The sequence below is a fragment of the Rhinopithecus bieti genome, unplaced genomic scaffold (assembly GCF_001698545.2).
Source record: "Rhinopithecus bieti isolate Rb0 unplaced genomic scaffold, ASM169854v2 scaffold_15133, whole genome shotgun sequence".
NCBI lineage: Eukaryota > Metazoa > Chordata > Mammalia > Primates > Cercopithecidae > Rhinopithecus > Rhinopithecus bieti.
The window spans coordinates 649,466-672,136 of record NW_016808815.1 but is presented as its reverse complement, the minus strand read 5'-3'; the positions used below and the strand labels follow the sequence as shown (position 1 = coordinate 672,136).

General features: G+C 38.6%; 1 protein-coding gene across 1 annotated transcript in view; it reads left to right on the top strand.

Annotated features, from left to right (window-relative positions):
* Positions 1 to 201: 201 nt before the first annotated feature.
* Positions 202 to 22,671, top strand: part of ANKS1B (ankyrin repeat and sterile alpha motif domain containing 1B) — a 626,390-nt gene continuing 603,920 nt past the window's right edge. Inside the window, exon 1 of the mRNA XM_017887238.1 lies at positions 202 to 597. Within this exon, the coding sequence (XP_017742727.1) occupies positions 464 to 597 (134 nt within the window). The 5' untranslated portion in view covers positions 202 to 463. The remainder of the gene's footprint in view (positions 598 to 22,671) is intronic.

Sequence of the window (22,671 nt, the reverse complement as noted above, 5' to 3'; positions counted from 1 at the left end):
CGGGCGGGAGGGCGCGCGGGCCGCTGCCGCCGCCGCCGCGGGTGTTCCCTGCGCTCCCGCTCCAGCGAGGACTGTCTCTGCTGCCTCCTCTTCCTCCTCCGACCGCAGTCCTCACCACCCTCCTCCCGCTCCTCAAAAGCACCCCGAGTCCCCACCCCTCACTCCCCACCCGCGGGAACGAGGCCTCGGGAATACAGGGGAGTGGCTGTGGGGGCGCGTCGCGGCTCCCAGCTCGGCCAGCCCCTCTTTCAAGACATGGTCTGATCCCCATTGTAAAAGCTGCGCCCCGAAGAGGAGGAGAGAGTGGTGCTCCCTGCCTGGGGCTGCAGGGAGATCTCCGTGCTGAAGCTCTTGCATTATTTTAGGGTGGGGCGAGGAGGGCCCTGGATTTTGGGGAGTGGGGGTGGGTGGGGAGGAGGACCCGAGGGGGGTAAGGACTCCGTGGGGGAGTCGGTGAGAGACTATGGGGAAGGACCAGGAGCTGCTGGAAGCTGCTCGCACTGGAAATGTGGCTCTGGTGGAGAAACTCCTGTCTGGCAGGAAAGGAGGGATCCTGGGCGGTGGATCCGGACCCCTGCCCCTGTCTAATCTGCTAAGGTAAGGACGGGCACCAGCTCCGGGGTTGGCACACCTCATTATGCATTGTGATGGATATACGTCCTCCTCCTCACGGTTATTGCACCTGGTGGCTGCCAGCGATTCATTCTTAAATTAGATAGGAAAACAGACTGCGTGTATGGAGAGGAGGTATGAGCCTCCCAGTCAGATTGATGCCTTAGATTCTTTGAGTAATTTTAAAATAGCCTTCCATCAATGCGTCAGTAAGCTACTTTTCCTCTGAGCCGTGGTGCAGAACTTGTACATGTACTAGTGTTGCTTGAAGAAAATCGACGTTCCACCCGCTTTCCGTCAACGTTTATTATATATTTGCAGCTTTGAACCCAGCCTTTTTTGTCTAGTTAAATGAAATTGTCAGAGAAGCTCTTGCGTGCATGCAATTACCCTGCAAAAGCCACAGCCTTCGGTGGCTCCTACCTTCTCTTGCAGAAGGCGTTTGCTTTGCCGTGGGTTATGATCCCACAAAATGAAGTGAGTGAACCTTCTTTCTGGTGAGATGTCTTCAGTACAGGGTGTGTGTAAAACTTGATGAGGCAGGTTAGGCAGCCCCAGCAGTACTTTCAGTTACCTGGACATAGCTGAGTGAAACTTGGTTATTATAGCTCAGGATGAAGGATGCCAGGTCAGGATTGGGATAGTGTGTATGGAATATAGTAGAGGCCTTTTAATGTGAAGATGTAGGTGAGACTGGTATTGCTTGGAGAATCTAAGATGACATTTAAAAAAATGTCAAGGTCTTCGTTCAGCAGTACCTTGGAAATAGCGGGGTTGATTTGCATACTTGAGAAACTATTGAAAGTTGTATTGATGGACAAGTGAAATCAACTGGGAGGGAGGAAGCCTGGAGAGTATTCACTAGATACAATTCAAGGGAAGCTCTTTAGTTTATAAAATCATGGCTATCCAATTCATCCTGGATATTTTTGGAGTCATCAATTGTCATTCATATCTTCGCCTTAAAACATCTCTTGGATAACCCAATTGTGTTTGTAAAAATTTTAAAAAACCCAAGTGATTTCCCTGGTTTTTAAAAAACTGTTCCATGGTACCCTTGACAAGTGCTTAATAGAAACTTTTGGGTGATGACATTGCGTTCTTTACACAAGTTCTCATAGGTCGTGGTAGTCAGACAGTGCAATTAATTATAGGACTAGTTAAAAGGGAAAATGAAAAGTTTCTATTACAGTGAAATAAATTTAGCTGAAAAGTAGTTGATGGGATTTTAAAAAGCCCCATATGTTATTCTATATACTCGTTGACAGTGACATTTTATTGGAATGATATTTTATGTCAGAAGAATGAATATTTATAGGACATTTTTTTCAATAGGTAATAGAAATGACTTGTGTGTACTCTCTTGTTAAATAATCTTCAGTTTCAAACACAGGTAGACAATGTGTGCGTATTTCAGATTGCAGCTCTAATAATTGCCTGTAGTCACATTTAGTTTATATAAAAGCATTTTATCTCTTTATAGTTTTAAGTTAGAGGTAAAATAAAAATATTTGCCAGTGGATCCATCAGCTATAAAAATGATTATGTCTAGAAACTGATATGCTGAAAGAGGTTTCTCAAAATAAACATTTTTTTGGGAAAACATGAGGAATTCTTTGAGAACAGTGAGAACTTCAGTTAATTTTATTGTGATAAATCGCTATTTTAAAAACACTCTTTGGTGACATAAACTCAAATGCAAACTTCTTTAAAGTACCCCTTGTTCCCAGCTGTGAGTGCTTTTTTTTTTTTAAAGAAATAGATGTCAAGTTTTAGGGATAAAATGCCAAGTATTTAATGTTAGTGAACACTAAAGTATCAAAATAGTGACCCAGAGTGTATATCTTGAATGAGAGGTTTTCTCTTTTGCTGGTGTTGTCAAAGATAGCAGCAGTAGCTCTACAACAAAGATTGCACATAGAAAGCAAAAGTAAACAACATGTGTTTATTAGAGTACTTCGAACCAAGTTGTAAAAATCACAAACAAAACCAATAATTTTAAACTTGCTTTTATCCATCTTACACTGAATGAATGGTGTCTGAAGAAAATGAGAGTTGAAATTGTATTATTTGGGCGATCATTTGCATAAAATGACATTCCTAAGAAGGCACATGTTATTTAGTTGTCACTTTATTTCAAAAATGATTGTCATCAGAAATTTATTGGCAGGATAATGGAAAATGTGTCCCCTTATCAAACATAATGACACTTTGAAATTTCTTAATGTTTTAGAATGAGTTGTAGAATATGTTTGGCACTTTTTCCCCACTTGCTTTATTACTTGGGTTGTGTAATAATGGTGTCAGACCCTATGCTAAATGCTTACATGTGTCATCTCATTCAATTCTTATGTCAGCCTTAGGAGGTTCATTCTCATTTCACAGATGAAGGAATAAAAAGATAAGATTAAGGACTTGCCCATGGTCACATAATTAATAATGGCAAAGATCTGAAAATGTGTGATTCAGATTTGCTTTACCACATTTTAAGTCTCATTCATTGAATCTGTTTTATTCACAAAAGTTTAAAGGTATATGGCCAATTTAGACAGTCCAATCTGAACATTTTTTGCTACGAAGAATAATTTGAAATTCCTTAAATTTTGCTATTTTTTTCTAATTAAAAAAATCTCACAACTGCCCTTTGAGGGTTCACTAGACAAGAACTTTTCTGAGGATGCTTCTGATTACTTGTTACCTACTGATAATAAGAAATTATCCTTTGAGCAGTAACTGTATAATGGGGAATCCGGTATGCTTTTGGGTGGCACTGCAATTTTCAGCAAAAGTAAGGATGCCATTGAATAAGTTAAAAAACCTCTCTAAGCCTCACTACTCTTATGGAAATAGTAATAATAGTACCTATCATATAAGATTGTTATAAAAGGATTAAATGAAGTATAAAGTAATGAATGCAAAACATTTAGCATATAGGTGTTCATCGTTAGTGTTAATATTTTTCATGCACCTCTAAAGTGCTTGACTCTATTCTTTAAGGCCTTAATGACTAAAGATTTGCTTGATATTGGACTGGCAGTAAATTTCTCATTAGAATCATAGAATCTTCATATAGGGAGGGACCTTTCTTCCAACTTCTCACCTAGTGCAGAAATTTTCTCTGTAACATCTCTTACCTGTTAGTTATTCCAGCCCTGTTAGACCTTCCAATGACTAGATCCATTCTGTTTTTGACAGCAGTAATTATTTTAAAATTTTTCTTGTCATTGAGCTAAAATTCACTTCCCTGTGACTTTCAGCAATTGATAGTAGATTGACTGTACGGGTCAATATGAAGTAGTCTAATTCATCTGCCAGGATAGTTGTTTGGGTGCATGTATTTTTGTTTTCTTATAAGTATTTTTAATGGAAGAGCTATCATCTGTATTGACCTTTTATATGGCAAGAGAGCATAGGTGTTAAGAACTTAGTTTTCATACTTTTCACTACTCTCTTTTTCCTTCTTTATATATTCTCAAATTTTGCAATGACCCTCTTAAAATATGGTGACTAGAAATTAACAAAATGCAGTAGATGTCCCTTGACCAGAGTAGAACATTATGGCTGAATGAAATACCCAAGGACAACAGGTTACAAGAAGCATTTATAGTATGATCTTGTTTTGCAAGGAAAATAAGTTTGTGTGAACATTTATAATGTGCTTAAGAAGTCTGGAATGATAAGATGCCAAAATGAAGATAGTATTCCTCTTTGAGTGGTGGAATTGTGGGTGGACTTTATTTTCCTTTTCCTTATTTGCATTTTCCAGTGTTCTGTAATGAATATGTATTATGTAATTAAAATAAAATAGCAGCTATTACAACATGATACAATGAAATTATTATCTCTTTATTATTGATCTAAGACCTACCTACAGGTCAAGATTTTCTGGGCCATGTAATGGTGTTGGCTCAAGTTGAACATATAGTCAATTACAATTTCCTGGTATTGTTTTTTCAATAACCTGTGAAGCCATGATTCCCCTTTCTGGTACTTTTAAAAGGTGGAGCTTAAAATATTCCTATTCCATTTTATCTGATTTGTTTTAGGTTGTATTTGTAATTTCTCTAGATCTTTTTGACTCTTTTTTTCTTCTTTCTGACTCTTCAATCTGTCTTTCAGCATATTAACTTCTCTCCTCTGTATCATCCAGAGATTTAATAAGCATGTTTTCTATAACCTAAATTCAACACACTGTGCTATATCCCCAAAGCACCTCTCTTCAACTTAATATAAATTTTAAAGTAGCAATCTTTACTCATGATATTTCTACCAGAATTGAAGCCATGTAATAGACAATCAGCTATTTCTCTCCATTGTTCCTGTGAGAATATTGTGAGTTATTTTATCTACTGCCTTTCTAAATTCACACTGTGTTTAAGTGTATGGCATTCCTTTGATCTATCCCTTTAAATTCCATCAAAATCAGTCTACTTTATTATGGCTTGTTTTTGGCAGTGAGTCATTGGTAATTCCTAGTATTGGCGAAAATTCCTTCTACCCTCTTGCATCTAATTCTTCTGGGTCTGGATATGCATACTTATTTAAAGCAGCTTACTGTCCCTTATGGTCTCTGTTTGGACCTTCAGTAATCTCCTGAAATTATTTGTTTATCCCTTCTGATTTGAAAATGCTTCTGAATAGGGAAAATAGAAGCAAAATAAAAGCTGGGAAGAATTAGATTCTTGGCATTGTTAGATATCATAGAAAATTCTCTTGTGGTTTAAAACTACCCACAGTTTTCCTTTTACTCTGTCAGAACTTAAGGTTAAATTAGTGAACTATTACACCTCCTTTCTGTTTTTCAAACTTAGCTTAAAAGGACATTAGCGTTTTTCCTGGACAAGTATGTATTTCTTTTTTGTGTTTGCTTGCAGTTATACCTCTTACTACCCCCCTTCATCCTTAAAGAAATCTGAGCTCATCAGAGCACTAAAATTGAGTTGCCTCCCTCCTTTTCTTCCTCCACATTTTATGTGAAATTTCAGTTTATTTAACAGATCTTTTATGAGACAGCTGCAAAATCTTAAAAAAAAAACTCTCTTCCTTTGGCACAACTACCTTTTATTCTAAACAAAACTAATTTCCATGTAAAATGTATATTTAATTAATTTTTTGCTGAGTATAGGATTGAGAATTATTTGTATTTTAATATAGTGATAAAAGTTTATTAATGCCTCAATTTATTTGATTATTTTAAATGCCTCGAAGAGTTTAGTTTTATATAAGAGGTATTTAGTAAATTCTTGTCAGAAATAAATAATACAGTTCTTAAGATCCCCATATGAAAAAGTAGATCGGTAAGAAGTGGGGCAAAACAATCTTCTGGTCACCAAAGACATCAAAAACAGAGAGCTTATAATTTTTCAGATTTAGGATTCAGCTCATGACGTTTTGGTGATGAGTACAAGGAGGTAACAGGCAACTAGGAAGTATTGTAATTTTCACAACTATTTGGGCAATTGTGGTTATTGGGACTCTGATATAAGAAACTCACTTTCAGGGAAACTGCATTGGTTAAATGGAATAAATCACAAATAGAGCAGTTAAGCTCCATGAAAACGTTATATCTATAAAAATAGTCAAGTTGCAAGTGGGTTATCTATTTTAGATAGTAATGATGTTTGAAGTGGTGATTGCACCATTATGTTCAGGGAGCTGTATCTGCCAGAGTGAACAGTGCCAGCTGCATGATGGGGAGTAAGGCGAAAGGAGAGCGAATTTTGGTATTGACCTCTTTCTTCACTGAGCAGGGTTTTCAGCTCCCTTTTCAAAACACTGAGGGTGATGTGTAGCAGTGAACTAGGGCAACCAGCCAGTGACTACTACTCAACCTGCCCATCCTTTGCAGTTTCTTGTGTGACAGTGATTTCTTACAGATGACAAAGGCTGATGCAAGTCTTCACTGACATTAAGGCAGAAGCATACAATATTTATTAGTGCCTCTACTGACTTTAGCAAGTTAATCTTTCAGGTGACAGTAAACAATTTGATTAGTTCAGTTATATAATGAAATAATTTTGAGGTAATTTTGGAAAATTCGATCAGAAGCCTATGATAGACATTATTTCTGAGTATTTAACTAGAAATGGAAGCTGACTATAATGCCAGACAAAGGTTAGAAAAGACTAATTTCAACCTATGGAACCTGAAGATATTTAACACTTAATGCATTTTAGAGTGTCTTTAGTTTCCATTTTGGACATATTGCAGAATGATGTTAATTAAAATACAGTGAGTTTTTATTACTCATCATATGTTGATATGGGAGAATATTTTATATTTGAAAAAGGAATTTACAAAGAAGACTCTTCTATCTTCCATTTCTTTCTCATGCATGTGAGGACATGGTTATGTAAGCCTTACAGGCAAGCAGAGGCACAATGCCAGTTGAAAACTCATTGAATTTTCTTGTGTAATACAGATCTAGAAACTTTTCTTAGAGTCTACTTTTGTTCTTTAGTGTCAGTAGGATATCAAATAAATTTTACCTTTGTGTTAAATCTGGGTGAGGCTTTTAATTGATTTTTGAAGATGGATCAAAAAATATGACCAAAGAATAAATTATGTTTTCCACAGTGCTATGATTTGAATGTTGTCTCCAAAACTCATGTTGAAATTTATTTGTCACTGTGACAGTATGAAGAGATGGGATCTGTCTGGACATGGTGGCTCACATCTGTAATCGCAGGCTTTGGGAGGCTGAGGCGGGAGTGTCACTTGAGGCCAAGGGTTCAAGAATATCCTAGGTAACATAGTGAGACTCTGTCTCTATAAAAAACAAAACAAAACAAAATAACTAGGTGTGGAATTGCCTATCTGTAGCCCCAAGTACTTGAGAGGCTGGGTGGGGAGGATTGCTTGAGCCTAGGAGTTTGAGGCTGCAGTGAGCAATAATTATGCCCCTAAACTCCAGCCTAGGTGACAGAGTGAGACCCTACTCAAAATAAAAACAAAAACAAACAAGTGAGACCCTTTAGAGGTGATTAGGGCTCTGCATGTATGAATGGATTAATGCCATTATTGTGGGAGTGGGTTAGTTATCATGGGAGGCTCCTCACAAAAGAATCAGTTCAGCCCCATTTCCTCTTTCTGTTTCCCATGCTTGCTTGCCGTTCTGCCTTCTGCCATGGGATAATGCAATAAGAAGGTCCTCACCAAATGCTGAGCAAATGCTAGTACCATGCTCTTTTACTTCCCAGCATCCAGAAATGTGAATCACAAAAACATACGTTGTTTGTAAATTACCCAGTCTCAGGTACTCTCTTATAGGAACACAGAATAGACTAAAACACTCTGTTTCTTCTACTGCACTGTCCAGAGTGTTCATCTCTGAATCTGCTTCTTATGAATCATGTTTTCTTATTAAACGACATGTCTTCATGGATCTAGTTGTGAAATGGAACTTTGATTAAGCTGTGCAGTAGAGTTACTTGGATTATGTTGTGTTATGAGAGTAGCTTTATTTGAAGTGGTTAATTACTTCTAGTTAAGTGAACTGAAACAAACTTCTTAGACTTGTTACCATTCTTTGATCAAGTTGGATCAAATCTTGATTGATGGATGTGAGCATAAACAGCCCACCTCCTTTCCTGTTTCTGTTTCCCACACCACATTCCCTTTAACCCTCAATCACGTCTCAGAAAAAAAGCCTTTTTTTCTAATTACTACAAGTTCACCCTGGCTCCAGTTTTTGTGCCAGCTGGCATCATCTCTAGATTCTAGCCTATCTCAATATTTAAAAAAAGAATTTCAACAGATTTTAGATACAGGAAGTATGTGTGTAGATTAGTTACATGGAAATATTGCATGACACTGAGGTTTGGAGCATGGGTCCCATCACCTAGGTAGTGAACATGGTACCTAATAGGCTGTTTTGTAGGCTACCCCCCTTCTACCCTCTAGTAGTCCACTGTGTCTATCGTTCCCTTATTTTTGTTCATATATGCTTTATATTTAGCTCCCACTTATAAGTGAGAACATGTGGTATTTGGTCTTCAGTTCCTGTGTTAATTTTCTTAGGATTATGGCCTCCAGCTCCATTGGAGGAGCTGTTGCTGCAGAGGACATGGATTCATTCTTTTTTATGGCTACATAGTATTCCATGGTGTATACGTACCACATTTTCTTTGTCCAGTCTACCATTGATGGGCATCTAGGTTGATTCCATGTCTTTGCTACTGTGCATAGCACAGCAATGAACATGAGTGCATGTGTCTTTTTGGTAGAATGGTTCATTTTCTTTTGGGTATATACACGGCAGTGGGATTTCTGGGTCGAATGGTAGCAATTTTAAGTTCTTTGAGAAATCTCTGTACTGCTTTCCACAGTGACAGACAACCTACAGAATGGGAGAAGATATTTGTAATCTATGTATCTGACAAAGGCCTAATATCCAGAATCTATAGGGAACTTGCTTATAAGTCAACAAGCAAAAAACAAGTAACTCTATTAAAAAATGAGTAAAGTACATGAACAGACATTTCTCAAGACATAAAAGTGACCAACAAACATATAAAAAATGCTCAACATCACTAGTTATCAGAGAAGTGCAAATCAAAACCACAGTGAGATAGCATCTCACACCAGTCAGAATGGCTGTTATTTAAAAGTCAAAAGTCAATAGATGCTGGTGAGGCTGCAGAGGAAAGGGAATGCTTATACATCAGTGTTAATTTATCCTCTAACCTCATGGGCCCAGTGCCTTTTCTTTTGTTTCTTTACCACCAAAAAGTGTTTGTGGGACCTGACAGTTAATTCATAGTGAAGTTGTAATTGATTGGTAAAGCTTTTAGAAAGAAAGCTCTGTTCATATTTTCATTTAAAGAGGCAACAAAACATTAGGCCAAAAAAGGAAAGCCATCAACCTCTTCTGGCAGAACAAATGGAGTGGATTTTGCCAGGCTTGTAAGAGAATGTTGGATACAGGTGGCAATTCTTCCTTTTTTTTGGAGACAAGTTTTCACTCTGTCACCCAGGCTGGGGTGCAGCAGTGTGATCACAGCTTACTGCAGCCTCATTGTTCCCCAGGGTCAAGTGATCCTCATGCCTCAGACTCCAAGTAGCTGGGACTACCAGCACGTGCCACCACGCCCAGCAAATTAAAAAAATTTTTTTTGTAAGGACAGGGCCTCACTGTTCCTCAAACTCCTGCCATCTGTAGTGATTCTTCTGATGGATCTGGACAAAGTAAATTGAAAACCTTCTGGAAGGATTCACCATGTTAGACACCATTAAGAACATTTGTGGGACAGGCACAGTGGCTCATGCCCATAATCCCAGCTCTTTGGGAGGCCACGGTAGGAGGATCACTTGAACCTAGGAGTTCAAGACCAACTTGGGCAACATAGGGAAACCCTGTCTGTTGGGGTCTGTTGTTGAGAGCTCATGCGATCCTTCTGCCTTGACTGTTCTTCAACTCCTGGGTTGGTCTCGAACTCCTGGAATCAAGCCATCCTCCTGACTTGGCTTCCCAAAGTTCTCGGATTATAGGTGTGAACCCCCATGCCTGGCTAATTCTTCCTTCTTAAAGGGTGAAGGGGAAGGGATTTGACTGGAGACGTGAGAAATGAGAGAGTATATGACTGGTGATAGAAGAGTCTTTTCTTTTTGCTACTCATTTAGTCGCTAGAATTTTTTATTAGATTATATAAACCCATTTTAGATATAAACATATAATATTTGCCTATATCAGAAGTTATTACTTAGATGTACAGGCATAGCTCAGACATATTGTAGACTGGTTTTCAGACCACTGCAATAAAGTGAGTCATACAAAATTTTTGGTTTTCCAGCGCATATAAAGGTTATGTTTACACTATACTGTACTCTGTTAAGTGTGCAACAGCATTATGTCTAACAAAACAATGTACGTAATTAAAAAATACTTCATTGCTAAAAATGCTAATGATCATTTGAGCCTTCAGCAAGTTGTAATCCTTTTGCTGGTGGAAGGTCTTGTCTCAATGTTGTTGGCTGCTGACTGATTAGAATGGTGGTTGCTGAAGGTTGGAATGGCTGTGACAATTTCTTAAATGAGACAATAATGAAGTTTCACATTAGTTGACTGTTCCTTTCACAAAAGATGTTTCCGTAGCATGAGATGCCGTTTGATAGCATTTTACCCATGGTAGGACTTTCAAAATTGGAGTCACTGGAGTTATTGCTCTTACGCCTTGCTGCTGCTTTATTTATGTCATGTTCTAAATCCTTTGTTGACGTTTCAGCAGTGTTCCCAGTGTCTTCACTAGGAGTGTCTTCACCAGGAGTCGATTCCACTCATGAAACCAATGTCTTTGCTCATCCATAAGAAACACCTCCTCATCTGTTCAAATTTTATCATAAGATTGTTGTCAGTCAGTCCAATTTTCAGGCTCCACTTCTATTTCACTTGCTGTTTCCACCACATCTGGAGTTCCTTCCTCCACTGAAATCATGAACCCCTCAAGGTCATTCATAAGGGTTAGAATCAACTTCTTCCAAAACTCCTGTTAATGTTGACCTCCTCCCATGAATCACAAATGTTTTATTTATTTATTTGTGATAGGGTCTCAGTCTGTCACCCAGGCCTGGAGTGCAGTGGCATGATCACTGTGCTCACTGCAGCGTTGACCTCCCAGACTCAGTGAGTCTTTCCTTTCATCCCCCTGAGTAGCTGGGACCACAGGCATGTGCTACCATGCCTGGATAATTTTAAAATTTTTTGTAGAGACAGAGTTTCCCTATGTTGCCCAGACTGGTCTTGAACTCCTGGGCCCAAGTGATCCTTCCACCTTGGCCTCCCAAAGTGTTGGGATTACAGGCATGAGCCACTGTACCTGGCCCGCACATGTTCTTAGTGGTTCTATAGCTGCCACTAGGTATGGCAGCTACAACCTTACGAAATGTATTTCTTCAATTAGAAGACTTGAAAGCCAAAATTACTCCTCAGTCTCTGGGCTACAGAATGGATGTTGTGTTAGCAGGCACGGAAACATTAGTCTCTTGTACATCTCCATCAGAGCTCTTGTGTGACTAGGTGCACTGCCACTGAGCCATAATATTTTGAAAGGAATCTTCTTTTCTGTGAGTGGTAGGTTTTAACAGTGGGCTTAAAACGTTCAGTAAACCATGCTACAGACAGATGTGCTGTCATCCAGACTTTGTTGTTCCACTTGTAGAGCACAGGCAGAGTAGATTTAGCATCATTTTTAAGGGCCCTAGGATTTTTGGAATGGTAAATAAGAATTGGTTTCAAGTTAAAGTCACCATCTACATTAACCCCTAACAAGGGAGCCTGTCCTTTGAAGCTTTGAAGCCAGGCAGTGACTTCTCTTTAGCTATGAAAGTCCTAGATAGCATCTTCTTCCAATAGAAAGCTGTTTCATCTACACTGAAATTTTGTTGTTTAGTGTAGTCACCTTTATCAATTATCTTAGCTAGATCTTCTGGATAACTTGCTGCAGCTTCTGCATCAGCACTTAACTGCTTCACCTTGCCATTTTATGTTATAGAGATGTCTTTTTTCCTTAAACCCCCTGAACCTCTGCTACCTTCAGATTTTTCTTCTGCAGCTTCCCCAGGGCCGGTCAGCTCTGATAGAATTGAAGAGTTAGGGCCTTGCTCTGGATTAGGCTTTGCCTTAAGGGAATGTTGTGTGGCTGTTCTGATCTTCTATCCAGACCACTCAAACTTTCTCCATATCAGCAATAAGGCTCTTTGGCTTTCTTATCATTCATGTGTTCAGTGGAGTAGCACTTTTCATTTCCTTCATGAACTTTTCCTTTGCATTTGCAGCTTGGCTAACTGTTAGGCATAGGAGGCCTAGCTCTCAGTCTGTCTCGACTTTTAACATGCTTTCCTCACTAAGTTTATTCATTTCTAGCTTTTCATTTAAAGTGAGAAATGTGTGACTCTTCCTTTCACTTGAACACTTATAGGTCAGTGAAGGGTTATTCGTTGGCCTAATTTTAATATTGTTGTATCCGAGGGAATAGGGAGGCCCGAGGAGAAGGAGAGAGATAGAATGGCCAGTTGGTAGAGTGGTGAGAACACACACAGCATTATTCAGTTCACAGATCATCATAACAGATATAAAAATAATGAAACAGTTTGAAATATTGTGAGAATTACCAAAATGTAACATAGAGGCATGAACTGAGTACATTGGCCTAATTGAAAAAATGGTACTGTCAGACTTCTTAGACATATGGTTCCCATAAATCTTCAATTTTTTAAAAAATACAGTATCTGTGAAGTGTGCAATAAAACAAAGTATTTCTGTACACATTTATTATATCACAGGTGACAGAGATACGTAACAAAGTTGTGTCACGGTGTTAATGCCTAATGTGGTTTGATATTCAAATGTTAAAATTGTATTTTATTTTCTTTTTTAAAAGTTGTGTTGCAAGTTGGCTTCAGCATTCAGGTTATTCCTAAAACTTATGTTTTATGGTACATGGGAAGCATTTGAAGTTCCGATACCTGGATCTCAATTAGCATTCTTCCACGTTGATTTTTCTTTTTTTTTTTTGGCCTGAATTACTATTAGTCACTTTAGGTTCTTGTTTGGTACCTCTAGTTAGTAATCTACATTTGAAATGTTTTATGTATTACACAAATATGCTAAATATAGTACCTAGTGTTTTGAATATACTAAAAAACTGCTCTATTTACTTACAGAATTATCTCTGTTTTATATAGATATTTTACTGCTAGTGTGGAGATGGCAGTGAGTGGGAGTGTGTTTGGGGGAAGCAGCAAGAATTCTGCAGGGACGTTCTTTGGCTGGGTAAACTCCAGCAATGGAGGAGCCCAGAGCAGAGTTATTCCTGTTAGCCTGCTTTGGCTATTGACCAGAGTGGTCTGTCATCCTGAAGGTTGCTAGAAACTTTGAAGACATAAGCAGAGAATGTGAAGAATTACAAACAATGGTTAAACTGTTTCTTAAAAATTTTTCATGGGTTTGTTTTATGCTGCATGTGTGTGTGTGTGTGTGTGTGTGTGTGTGTGTGTATTAGACAAAGCCCGTTAATCATTGAGCCATGTATTATCCAACTAACCAGCAGGGCACTCAGGATTTTTTTTTTGAGACGGAGTCTCGCTCTGTCGCCCGGGCTGGAGTGCAGTGGCCGGATCTCAGCTCACTGCAAGCTCTGCCTCCCGGGTTTACGCCATTCTCTCGCCTCAGCTTCCCAAGTAGCTGGGACTACAGGCGCCCGCCATCTCGCCCGGCTAATTTTTTTGTTTTTTTTTTTAGTAGAAACGGGGTTTCACCGTGTTAGCCAGGATGGTCTCGATCTCCTGACCTCGTGATCCGCCCGTCTCGGCCTCCCAAAGTGCTGGGATTACAGGCTTGAGCCACCGCGCCCGGCCAAGGATTTTTTAGAGAACTGGTAACTAAGAACAGTGATAACAAAAAAAAGGTCATTACTTATTTTAACAAGTATTTGCTGAGTACCTCGTGGATTCTAAAACTGAATGAGATAATCTCTACCTACCCCAGGTACTAGCAGAATAAAGGGCTAGATCTATCAGCAAAAAGGTAAAATAAAGGGTGATATATGGAGCAATGGAAATGCCAAACAATGCTGTAGGAATACTAGGAGCAATACTAGGAGCAAGAAGGAAGCACCCAGAATTTGACTTGGAGGAGTATTCAGGGGAAACTGCAGAGAGGAGGAGGTACTGCTTGAATCTTGTGGGATAAGTAGGAATTTTCCAGACAAGTTGGAGAAAGGGCATTTCAGGCAGAAGGAACAGTATATTCAATAATAGTGTGTGAAAATGTAGAATATAACTTGGAGTATTATAAGTAGTTTGATATGGAGCATGGACAAGAGTTAAGTCTGGGATAGAAGGACCTTTTGTGTTGCCCTAAGGAGTTTGAGCATACTCTTGAAGGCCATGAGGATCCATTTTTTTTTCAATTTTAATGTGTTGGTGATTCATTTATAATAATAGCATGACTGTTTAAAAATTTGAGTAAAAGATCAAAATTACCTTTAATCCTATTGCTAAAACAACTTTTTTCTTAAGCATGTTTAATGTAGTTATCAGATAAAGCATACAAGTTTTGATCCTGAATTTTTCACTTAAGGGTATATCATACACTTTTTCAATGTTATTTCAAAGTCTTCATAGTTATTTTTAATGGCATCATTGTATTCCATCTCCTGCATACTTTTCGTAGATGTCCTCCATCAGAAGCACCTATGGTTGTTTGTTAAACGTGTTATTTCCTGATCCCACCCCAGGATTTCTGAATATTCTAAGTATAAGAATTTCTTAGTGTAAGGCCTGGAAATATGCATTTTACAACCCCCTAGAACATTCTTAAGTGCACTGACATTTGAGAGCCAGTAATCTGGTGTATATACTGTTGTTACTTTATATTTTCTTAATGATAGATACTTGGATGATTTTTGACTTTATTATTATAAGTAATGTTATAAACATCACACAGACCACTTTTTTTTACATACAATTACATTCTTCAATCTTTACAAGTCTTGCAATATCTTTATTATTAACTCCATTTTATTTATGGATTAAAAGGTCAGAAAATTGAATAACTTGCCCAGAGTTACAAAGTTAGTAGTTTTATAATCAGCACTCATGCAGATTGAAGAAGCAAATTCAGGTATTTCTGATCTCAGATATCTTTCAATTGTGCTGTATCGCTTCCTAGTGCCATAGGAATCAATGCATATCCTATGTTAAAATACGAATATACCAATATATTTCCAACATGTAAATAGAAAGTACATTTTCTACAAAATTATGTAGTAATATTTAGTTCCTACATAGTTCTCAATTATTTTTGTGTGCTTATCATTTTCATATTACTGGCAGTATTTTGCTTTGAATTTGTTTCTTGATAGCACATGAACAGTAAACTGAATTGAGTGGTAAAGCAAGTCACCTAAAGAAATTTCAAAAATATGCCCTTGTCAGTTATTTTCACTGTACTACAGGGTTAGTCCAGGTGTGTTGGCTCACACCTGTAATCCCAGCACTTTGGGAGGCTGAGGTGGGAGGATTGCTTGAGCCGAGGAGTTCAAGACCAGGCTGGGCAACATAGTAAGGCCCTGTTTCTACAGAAAATAAATAAAAAATTAGTTGGATGTGGTAGCCCTAGCTACTCAGGGGGATGAGGTAGAAGCATTGCTTGAGCCCAGGAGTTCAAGTCTATAGTGAGCTATGATCATGCCACTGTACTCCAGCCTGGGCAAAAGAAAAAAAAAAACCTGAACCAAAACAACCCCACAAAACCCAGTGTGGAATTTTTTACCCCCAAAGTTTTGGATGCTTGATATTGTCTAATTTCTGTTGTCTTCAAAGGTATTTTAATAACTTGTCCATCTCATGTTTCCAGATGGATAAGTGTGTTAGTTCTTGTGTTGCTATAAAGAAATACCTGAGGCTAGATAATTTATAAAGAAAAGAGGTTAAATTGGCTCAGGTTTCTGCAGGCTGTACTGGAAGCATGGTGCTGGCGTCTGCTTCAGGTGAGGCCTCAGGAAGCTTCCAATCATGGCAGAAGGCAAAGGGAAGTCTGTGTATAAAATGGTGAGACTGGGAGCAAGAGAGAGAGCAGGGAGGTGCCACACACTTTTAAACAACCAGATTTCATGTGAATTCGGAGTGAGAACTCACTCATCACCAAGGGGATACTGATAAGCCATTCATGAGGGATCCACTGCCATGATCCGAGCACCTCCCACCAGACCCCACCTCCAACACTGGGAATCACATTTCAATATGAGATTTGGAAGGGACAAACATCTAATGTACGTGGGATTTATTTCTCCTCATTCCTTTCACACAAAGAAGGAAAGTACAGTGTTCACCACAGCCCTTATTTATTTATTTATTGAGACAGAGTCTCGCTATGTCGCCCAGGCTGGAGTGCAGTGGCACAATGTCTACTCACTGCAAGCTCCACCTCCCGGGTTCACGCCATTCTCCTGCCTCAGCCTCCTGAGTAGCTGGAACTACAGGCGCCTGCCACCATGCCCAGCTAGTTTTTTTGTACTTTTAATAGAGATGGGGTTTCACTGTGTTAGCCAGTAAATCTGAGCCTGTTGTTTTTAACTGAGCTTATTATTAATTCGGGGACTTTTGTCAGCTCTAGTATTAGGCTGTGTAGAAAAACTGGGGAAGCAGGCAGTTTGTCCTTAGACCTTCCTCACCCCCTCTTCCTGTGCCCTTCTGTCCGTTTGCTTAGCCTTTCTTCCTTTCATGGTTCTAAGGCATTCTTTGGCTTCTTCTACCCAAAACTCAGAAGTCTCATGATTTAGTTTTATCCTGTACCGATAAGCTTTCCTATATGGCATTTTATTCCCTCACACCATAGATCTCCATGTTTCTTTTTTCTTTTTTTTTGAGACAGAGTTTTGCCCTTGTCACCCAGTGGTGTGATCTCGGCTCACTGCAACCTCTGCCTCCTGGGTTCAAGCGGTTCTCCTGCCTCAGCCTCCAGAGTAGCTGGGAGTACAGGCACGCACCACCACGCCCAGCTAATTTTTATATTTTTAGTAGAGACGACATTTCACCGTGTTGGCCAAGATATTCTCAATCTCCTGACCTTGTGATCCGCCCGCCTCAGCCTCCCAAAGTGCTGGGATTACAGGCGTGAGTCACTGCGCCCGGCTCTATTTTTCAGAATAGTAAATTACATAGTGAAAGAAGAAGCAGAATGTAATGGAATGACTGGTACCTGTAATCCGTGTGACTTGGGAGGCTGAGGTGGAAGGATTGCTTGAGCCCAGGAGTTTGAGGCTGCTGTGAACTATGATTACACCACTGTACTCCAGCCTGGGTGACAGAGCAAGACCTCTCTTGCTCTAAGAAAACAAAATCTGTAATCTCTAAGAAAAGAAAAAAGACCGTAATGGAAAAACTCTGAGTCTTGAGTTTGAATGTAGACTCTGCCATTGAAAGGACATTTGGCACTATGCAGGTGATTTAAATTCTTTGGGCTTCAGTTTCCTTATTTATAAAGTGGAGGTGATAACGTTTATCTTGTAGAGTTGGAATGGTTAAAGATAATTTATGTAAAATATCTATCACAGTACCTATTACATAGGAGGGAATAAAATGCTTATTGTTAGTAAGCATTAATATTTATGCAATAAATAATTTAAATAGTCAATAAATTATTCATAATTATAAATCATAATTATATATTTCATGAGTATCTTTATTTGAATGGGAAACTCTGGAATATTTGCATTATAATAGGTCATTTGTTTATCTACATTGTCTTGACCTAAGTCTTTAATGGTGTAACTGTAGGCACGAAGACAGGCCATAGGGAGTGATACTACTTGGCCAATCTTCCTCTGATCCTAGAGGCAGAGGATTGCTTTTTTCCTCTTGCTTTTAGGAGTGGTACTGGTCACCAAAGATTTAGTATTTGTTTTCTATCTTGTACATTCCTTACAAAGATAATTTGAACAGAAAAAAATTGTGTTCCATGAAAGTTGTATGTGCTGTGCTGTAATCCATGAGATTAATGGGTTCCTAGTAAGCCTATCATTACTATTTTCTCCTTTTTAAAAGCATTAAAATATTTTGAGACATATTTTTATGGTGTGCAAATATTTTGAGGTGTACACTGTGCATTTAGTATGGTGATGGTGCTTTGGAGGCTGGAAAATAGACTCTTGTCTCTAGGCCCTTACAAAAATCATTTACATGAGATAATAGCTAACTATATAGTAGTATCTAATTTTACTAGGGCACAAAAACTCACAAATTTAGCTTTTTCTTTTGAGCAGTCCAGCGTCAGCATTTGGCTGCTATCTCCCATTATACATCAGATCTAAATCCGACCATGAGTCAGGTTCAGATAATTCTTTAATGTTTGGAGGTAGAACTATATACTGTCAAATATTTTATTTTAAAATTAAAATTTATTTTGAAATAATCACATATTATGGAAAATCTGAAAATATAGTTTAAATAACTCTTTTTTTTCCTGAACCATTTGCAAGTAAGTTGTCAACCTAATCACCCCAGAATACTTTAGTTTGTGTTTCCTACAGACAAGGACATTCTTCGACATAACCACAATACAGTCACTAAAATCAGAAAATCAACTTTGTCATATTACAGCCATTTATTCCTCAGACACCATTCAAGTTTTGCCAACTGTCCCAATAATGTCTTTATTGGGATCCAGTTCAAAATCATGTACTGCATCTGCTTGTCATACCTGCTTAGTCTTCTTGAGTGTGAATAATTTCTTAAGTCTTTCTTTGACTTTTGTCATCTTGACACAAAGACTCTAAGCCAGTTATTTTATAAGGTGTCCCTCACTTTGGGTTTACCTGCTGTTTCTTATTATTACATTCAGGTTGTGCACTTTTTTTGTTGTTGATGTTTGGTGGTTTTTGGAGACGCAGTCTCACTTTGTTGCCGAGGCTGGAGTGCCGTGGCGCAATTTTGGCTCACTGCAACCTCTGCCTCCCGGGTTCAAGTGATTCTTGTGCCTTAACCTCCTGAGTAGTTGGGACTACAAATATGCACCTAATTTTTGTATTTTTAGTAGATATGGGGTTTCGCTATGTTGACCAGGCTGGTCTCAAACTCCTGACCTCAAGTGATCTGCCCACTTTGGCCTCCCAAAGTACTGGGATTACCGGCGTGCGCTGCCATGCCTGGCCCAGGTTGTGCACCTTTGGTGGGAATGCCACAGAGGGATGCTCTGTTCTTTTCATTGTATCCTGTCATGTGGCATGGGATTTGATCTGCCCCCTTGCTGATAATGTTCATTTTAATCACTTGCTTATGATGGTGATTGTCAAGCTTCTATATATATAATTACCTTTTCCCCCTTTAATAACTATTTTGTGTGGAGGTACATTTAAACTATGCAGGTATCCCATTCCTCATCAAACTTTCTTTTATTCATTTATTTATATCAGTGTGGACTCACGGTCTACTATTTTATTGCCTAGGTTATAATGCATTGCTGTCATTATTAATTTTGATGCTTAAATTATCTCAGTAGGATCCCTTTTAGGCTGACTTTTTTTGGAACCATTCTTTGAGCATTTCCTTGCTTTCAGCATCATAAAATGTTCCAGGACTCATCTTTTCCTGCCTTAGCCCTGGAATCAACCTTTTCTCCAAGTGGCCTTGTTCCTTTTATTGGAAAGTGGGCCATTAGAGGCTAAGATTTGGGTATTTCGTATGCTCATGGCTTTTGGAGTGTCATATCTCCCAGATCCTCTCAGCCAGGGAGTGAATATATTCACATACACTATGTACACATATTTACATCTCTATAGTTATTAAAAATACGAGTTTATTGTTAACTTCCTTCATCCTTCTCCAGTCTGGCTTCTGTTATCTTTGTGTATCTACTTACTTGATAAGTACTCTTATATGCTATCAGTCTCCTCTCCACTATCATCCCCTCCCTTCGTTAATGTCCCCCTTTTCCCTCTTAGGCTCTGTCACCCCACACTAGGCTGTTGTTCTGCAGAGACACCTCTTCACCCTTTTCAGATCTGACTCTCTGTGCTGGTATGCATCTATAGGGGAATAATCTTTTCATCCTGCTTGGGCTCTAATCCCCCTGCACTAAGTCACCCTTGCATAAGGATACCCTCTCATTCTTTTTGAATACTGACATCCCATTCTGGGGTGTTCCCCTCTGCCAACACCACATGGGCACCCTCTTCACCCTACGTGGGTTCTAACCCTCTCATATCATGCCAACGATCCATGGAGATGCCCTCTCACTTAGGCTATGGTACCCCACACTAGGTCTCCCCCAATATGGACACACCTCCTGCCATTCCACTGTGCCTTCCATCTTACCTCTGGTGTGGACGCCTACCTTTCTCTGTGTTAGCTGTAGGAACTGAATTTTTCAGGAAGAGAAGGGAAATGAGAAGGAAGGAACAGAGGAATAGGGAGTGGAAGAGAAAGTGGAGGAGGAGAGTAACATAGTGCTCTTCTTTTTATCTATAGTGATGATAATGATAATCTCTCTTTCAAAGTCAGCATTGGTTGTACCTTATATTGGAAGAAAATTGAGCAATTATTAATTATTATTATTAATTATTGATTATTAATTATTAATTGAGCAATTAATAATTGTAGGTAACGTCAGATGATGACCAAAGCATGAGCACTGTGTGGCAGTTCTCCTGGATACTATTTCTCCTTGCACTTTGGAGGAGAGATGATGATAATTTGATAGGCTGGTCAGCACTTTGCATTTTTTAATGGGCTTTTTTTTCCCATGCGTATTGTTGTGGGCATGTAGTAGGCCTCCAGAATGAGAGACAGGAAATCTTTATATATTTTTTGCTCTGTTTAGCTGAAGGTCTTTCTTTATCATAATTGTCAGCAAAGTGCATTCTCAAGAATTTTAGTAAGATGATGATAATGCAGAAAAAGAGTTATAAAAGAACTGAGATATTAACTGTCATTCACTGAGGAAGTTGAGTTTGCAGAATTTGATAGAGATAAGGATTTCAGCAAGCAGGTTTTTCTTGTTATATGATAGTCCCACTATGATTTTAAAATGTCGTAAAATATGTCTAGAAATTGACACAAGTATATTTTAAACTATGGCACATCTGCACAGGTCTTTAAAAAATGATTATTGCTTCAAATGAACCAGGACAATAAGTAATTTGTACTGGGGATTCCCCAAACTTTAAATTACTATCAGAAAACTATAATTCCTAGAAATAAATCTAAGCAAAGAAATGTCTAGGAAGCTCTTTAGTAAACATTTGCTGTAACCAAAATATGCTACCATTATTTGCAAAAAAAAAGGGAAAAATAGCTGGAAGTATTGCAGAAATAATTCATTGCAGTTATGTTCTGTACTTTAATAGATCATTCAGCTTTGCATGCCACATTTAAGAAAAAATAAACAGCAGGCACTATTATCAGTTCCTGCTCTCCTTCCCTAGGTTTGGGAAAACAAGCTTAATGGAAAGATGATCTGAATTTTAGTTTTACTACCTTAAGACGAGAACTCTTGACAAATGGGATCTAATTAAACAAAAGAGCTTCTGCACAATGAAAAAACCTATAATCGGAGTGAACAGGCAGCCTACAGAATGGGAGAAAATTTTTGCAGTCTACCCATCTGACAAAGGTCTAGTAGCCAGAATTTACAAGGAACTTAAACAAATTTATAAGAAAAAACCCCATCAGAAAGTGAGCAAAGGATATGAATAGACACTTCTCAAAAGAGGACATTTATGTGGCCAAACAAACGTGTAAAAAAGTTCAACATCACTGATCATTAGAGAAATGGAAATCAAAACCACAATGAAATACCATCTCATGCCAGTCAGAATGGTGATTATTAAAAAGTCAAGAGACAACAGATGCTGGCGAGACTGTGGAGAAATGGGAAGCTTTTACATGTTGGTGGAAATATAAATTAGTTCAATCATTATTGAAGACAGTATGGTGATTCCTCAAGGATCTAGGACCAGAAATACCATTTGACCCAGCAATACCGTTACTGGGTATATACCCAAAGGAATATAAATCATTCTATAAAGACACATGCACAAGTATGTTTATTGCAGCACTATTTACAATCTCGAAGTCATGGAACCAACCCAAATACCCATCAATGATAGACTGGATAAAGAAAATGTGGTACATATGCACCATGGAATACTATGCAGCTGTAAAATGAATAAGATCATGTCCTTTGCAGGGATATGGATGAAGTTGGAAGCCATTATCCTCAGCAAACTAACNAGTCAGAATGGTGATTATTAAAAAGTCAAGAGACAACAGATGCTGGCGAGACTGTGGAGAAATGGGAAGCTTTTACATGTTGGTGGAAATATAAATTAGTTCAATCATTATTGAAGACAGTATGGTGATTCCTCAAGGATCTAGGACCAGAAATACCATTTGACCCAGCAATACCGTTACTGGGTATATACCCAAAGGAATATAAATCATTCTATAAAGACACATGCACAAGTATGTTTATTGCAGCACTATTTACAATCTCGAAGTCATGGAACCAACCCAAATACCCATCAATGATAGACTGGATAAAGAAAATGTGGTACATATGCA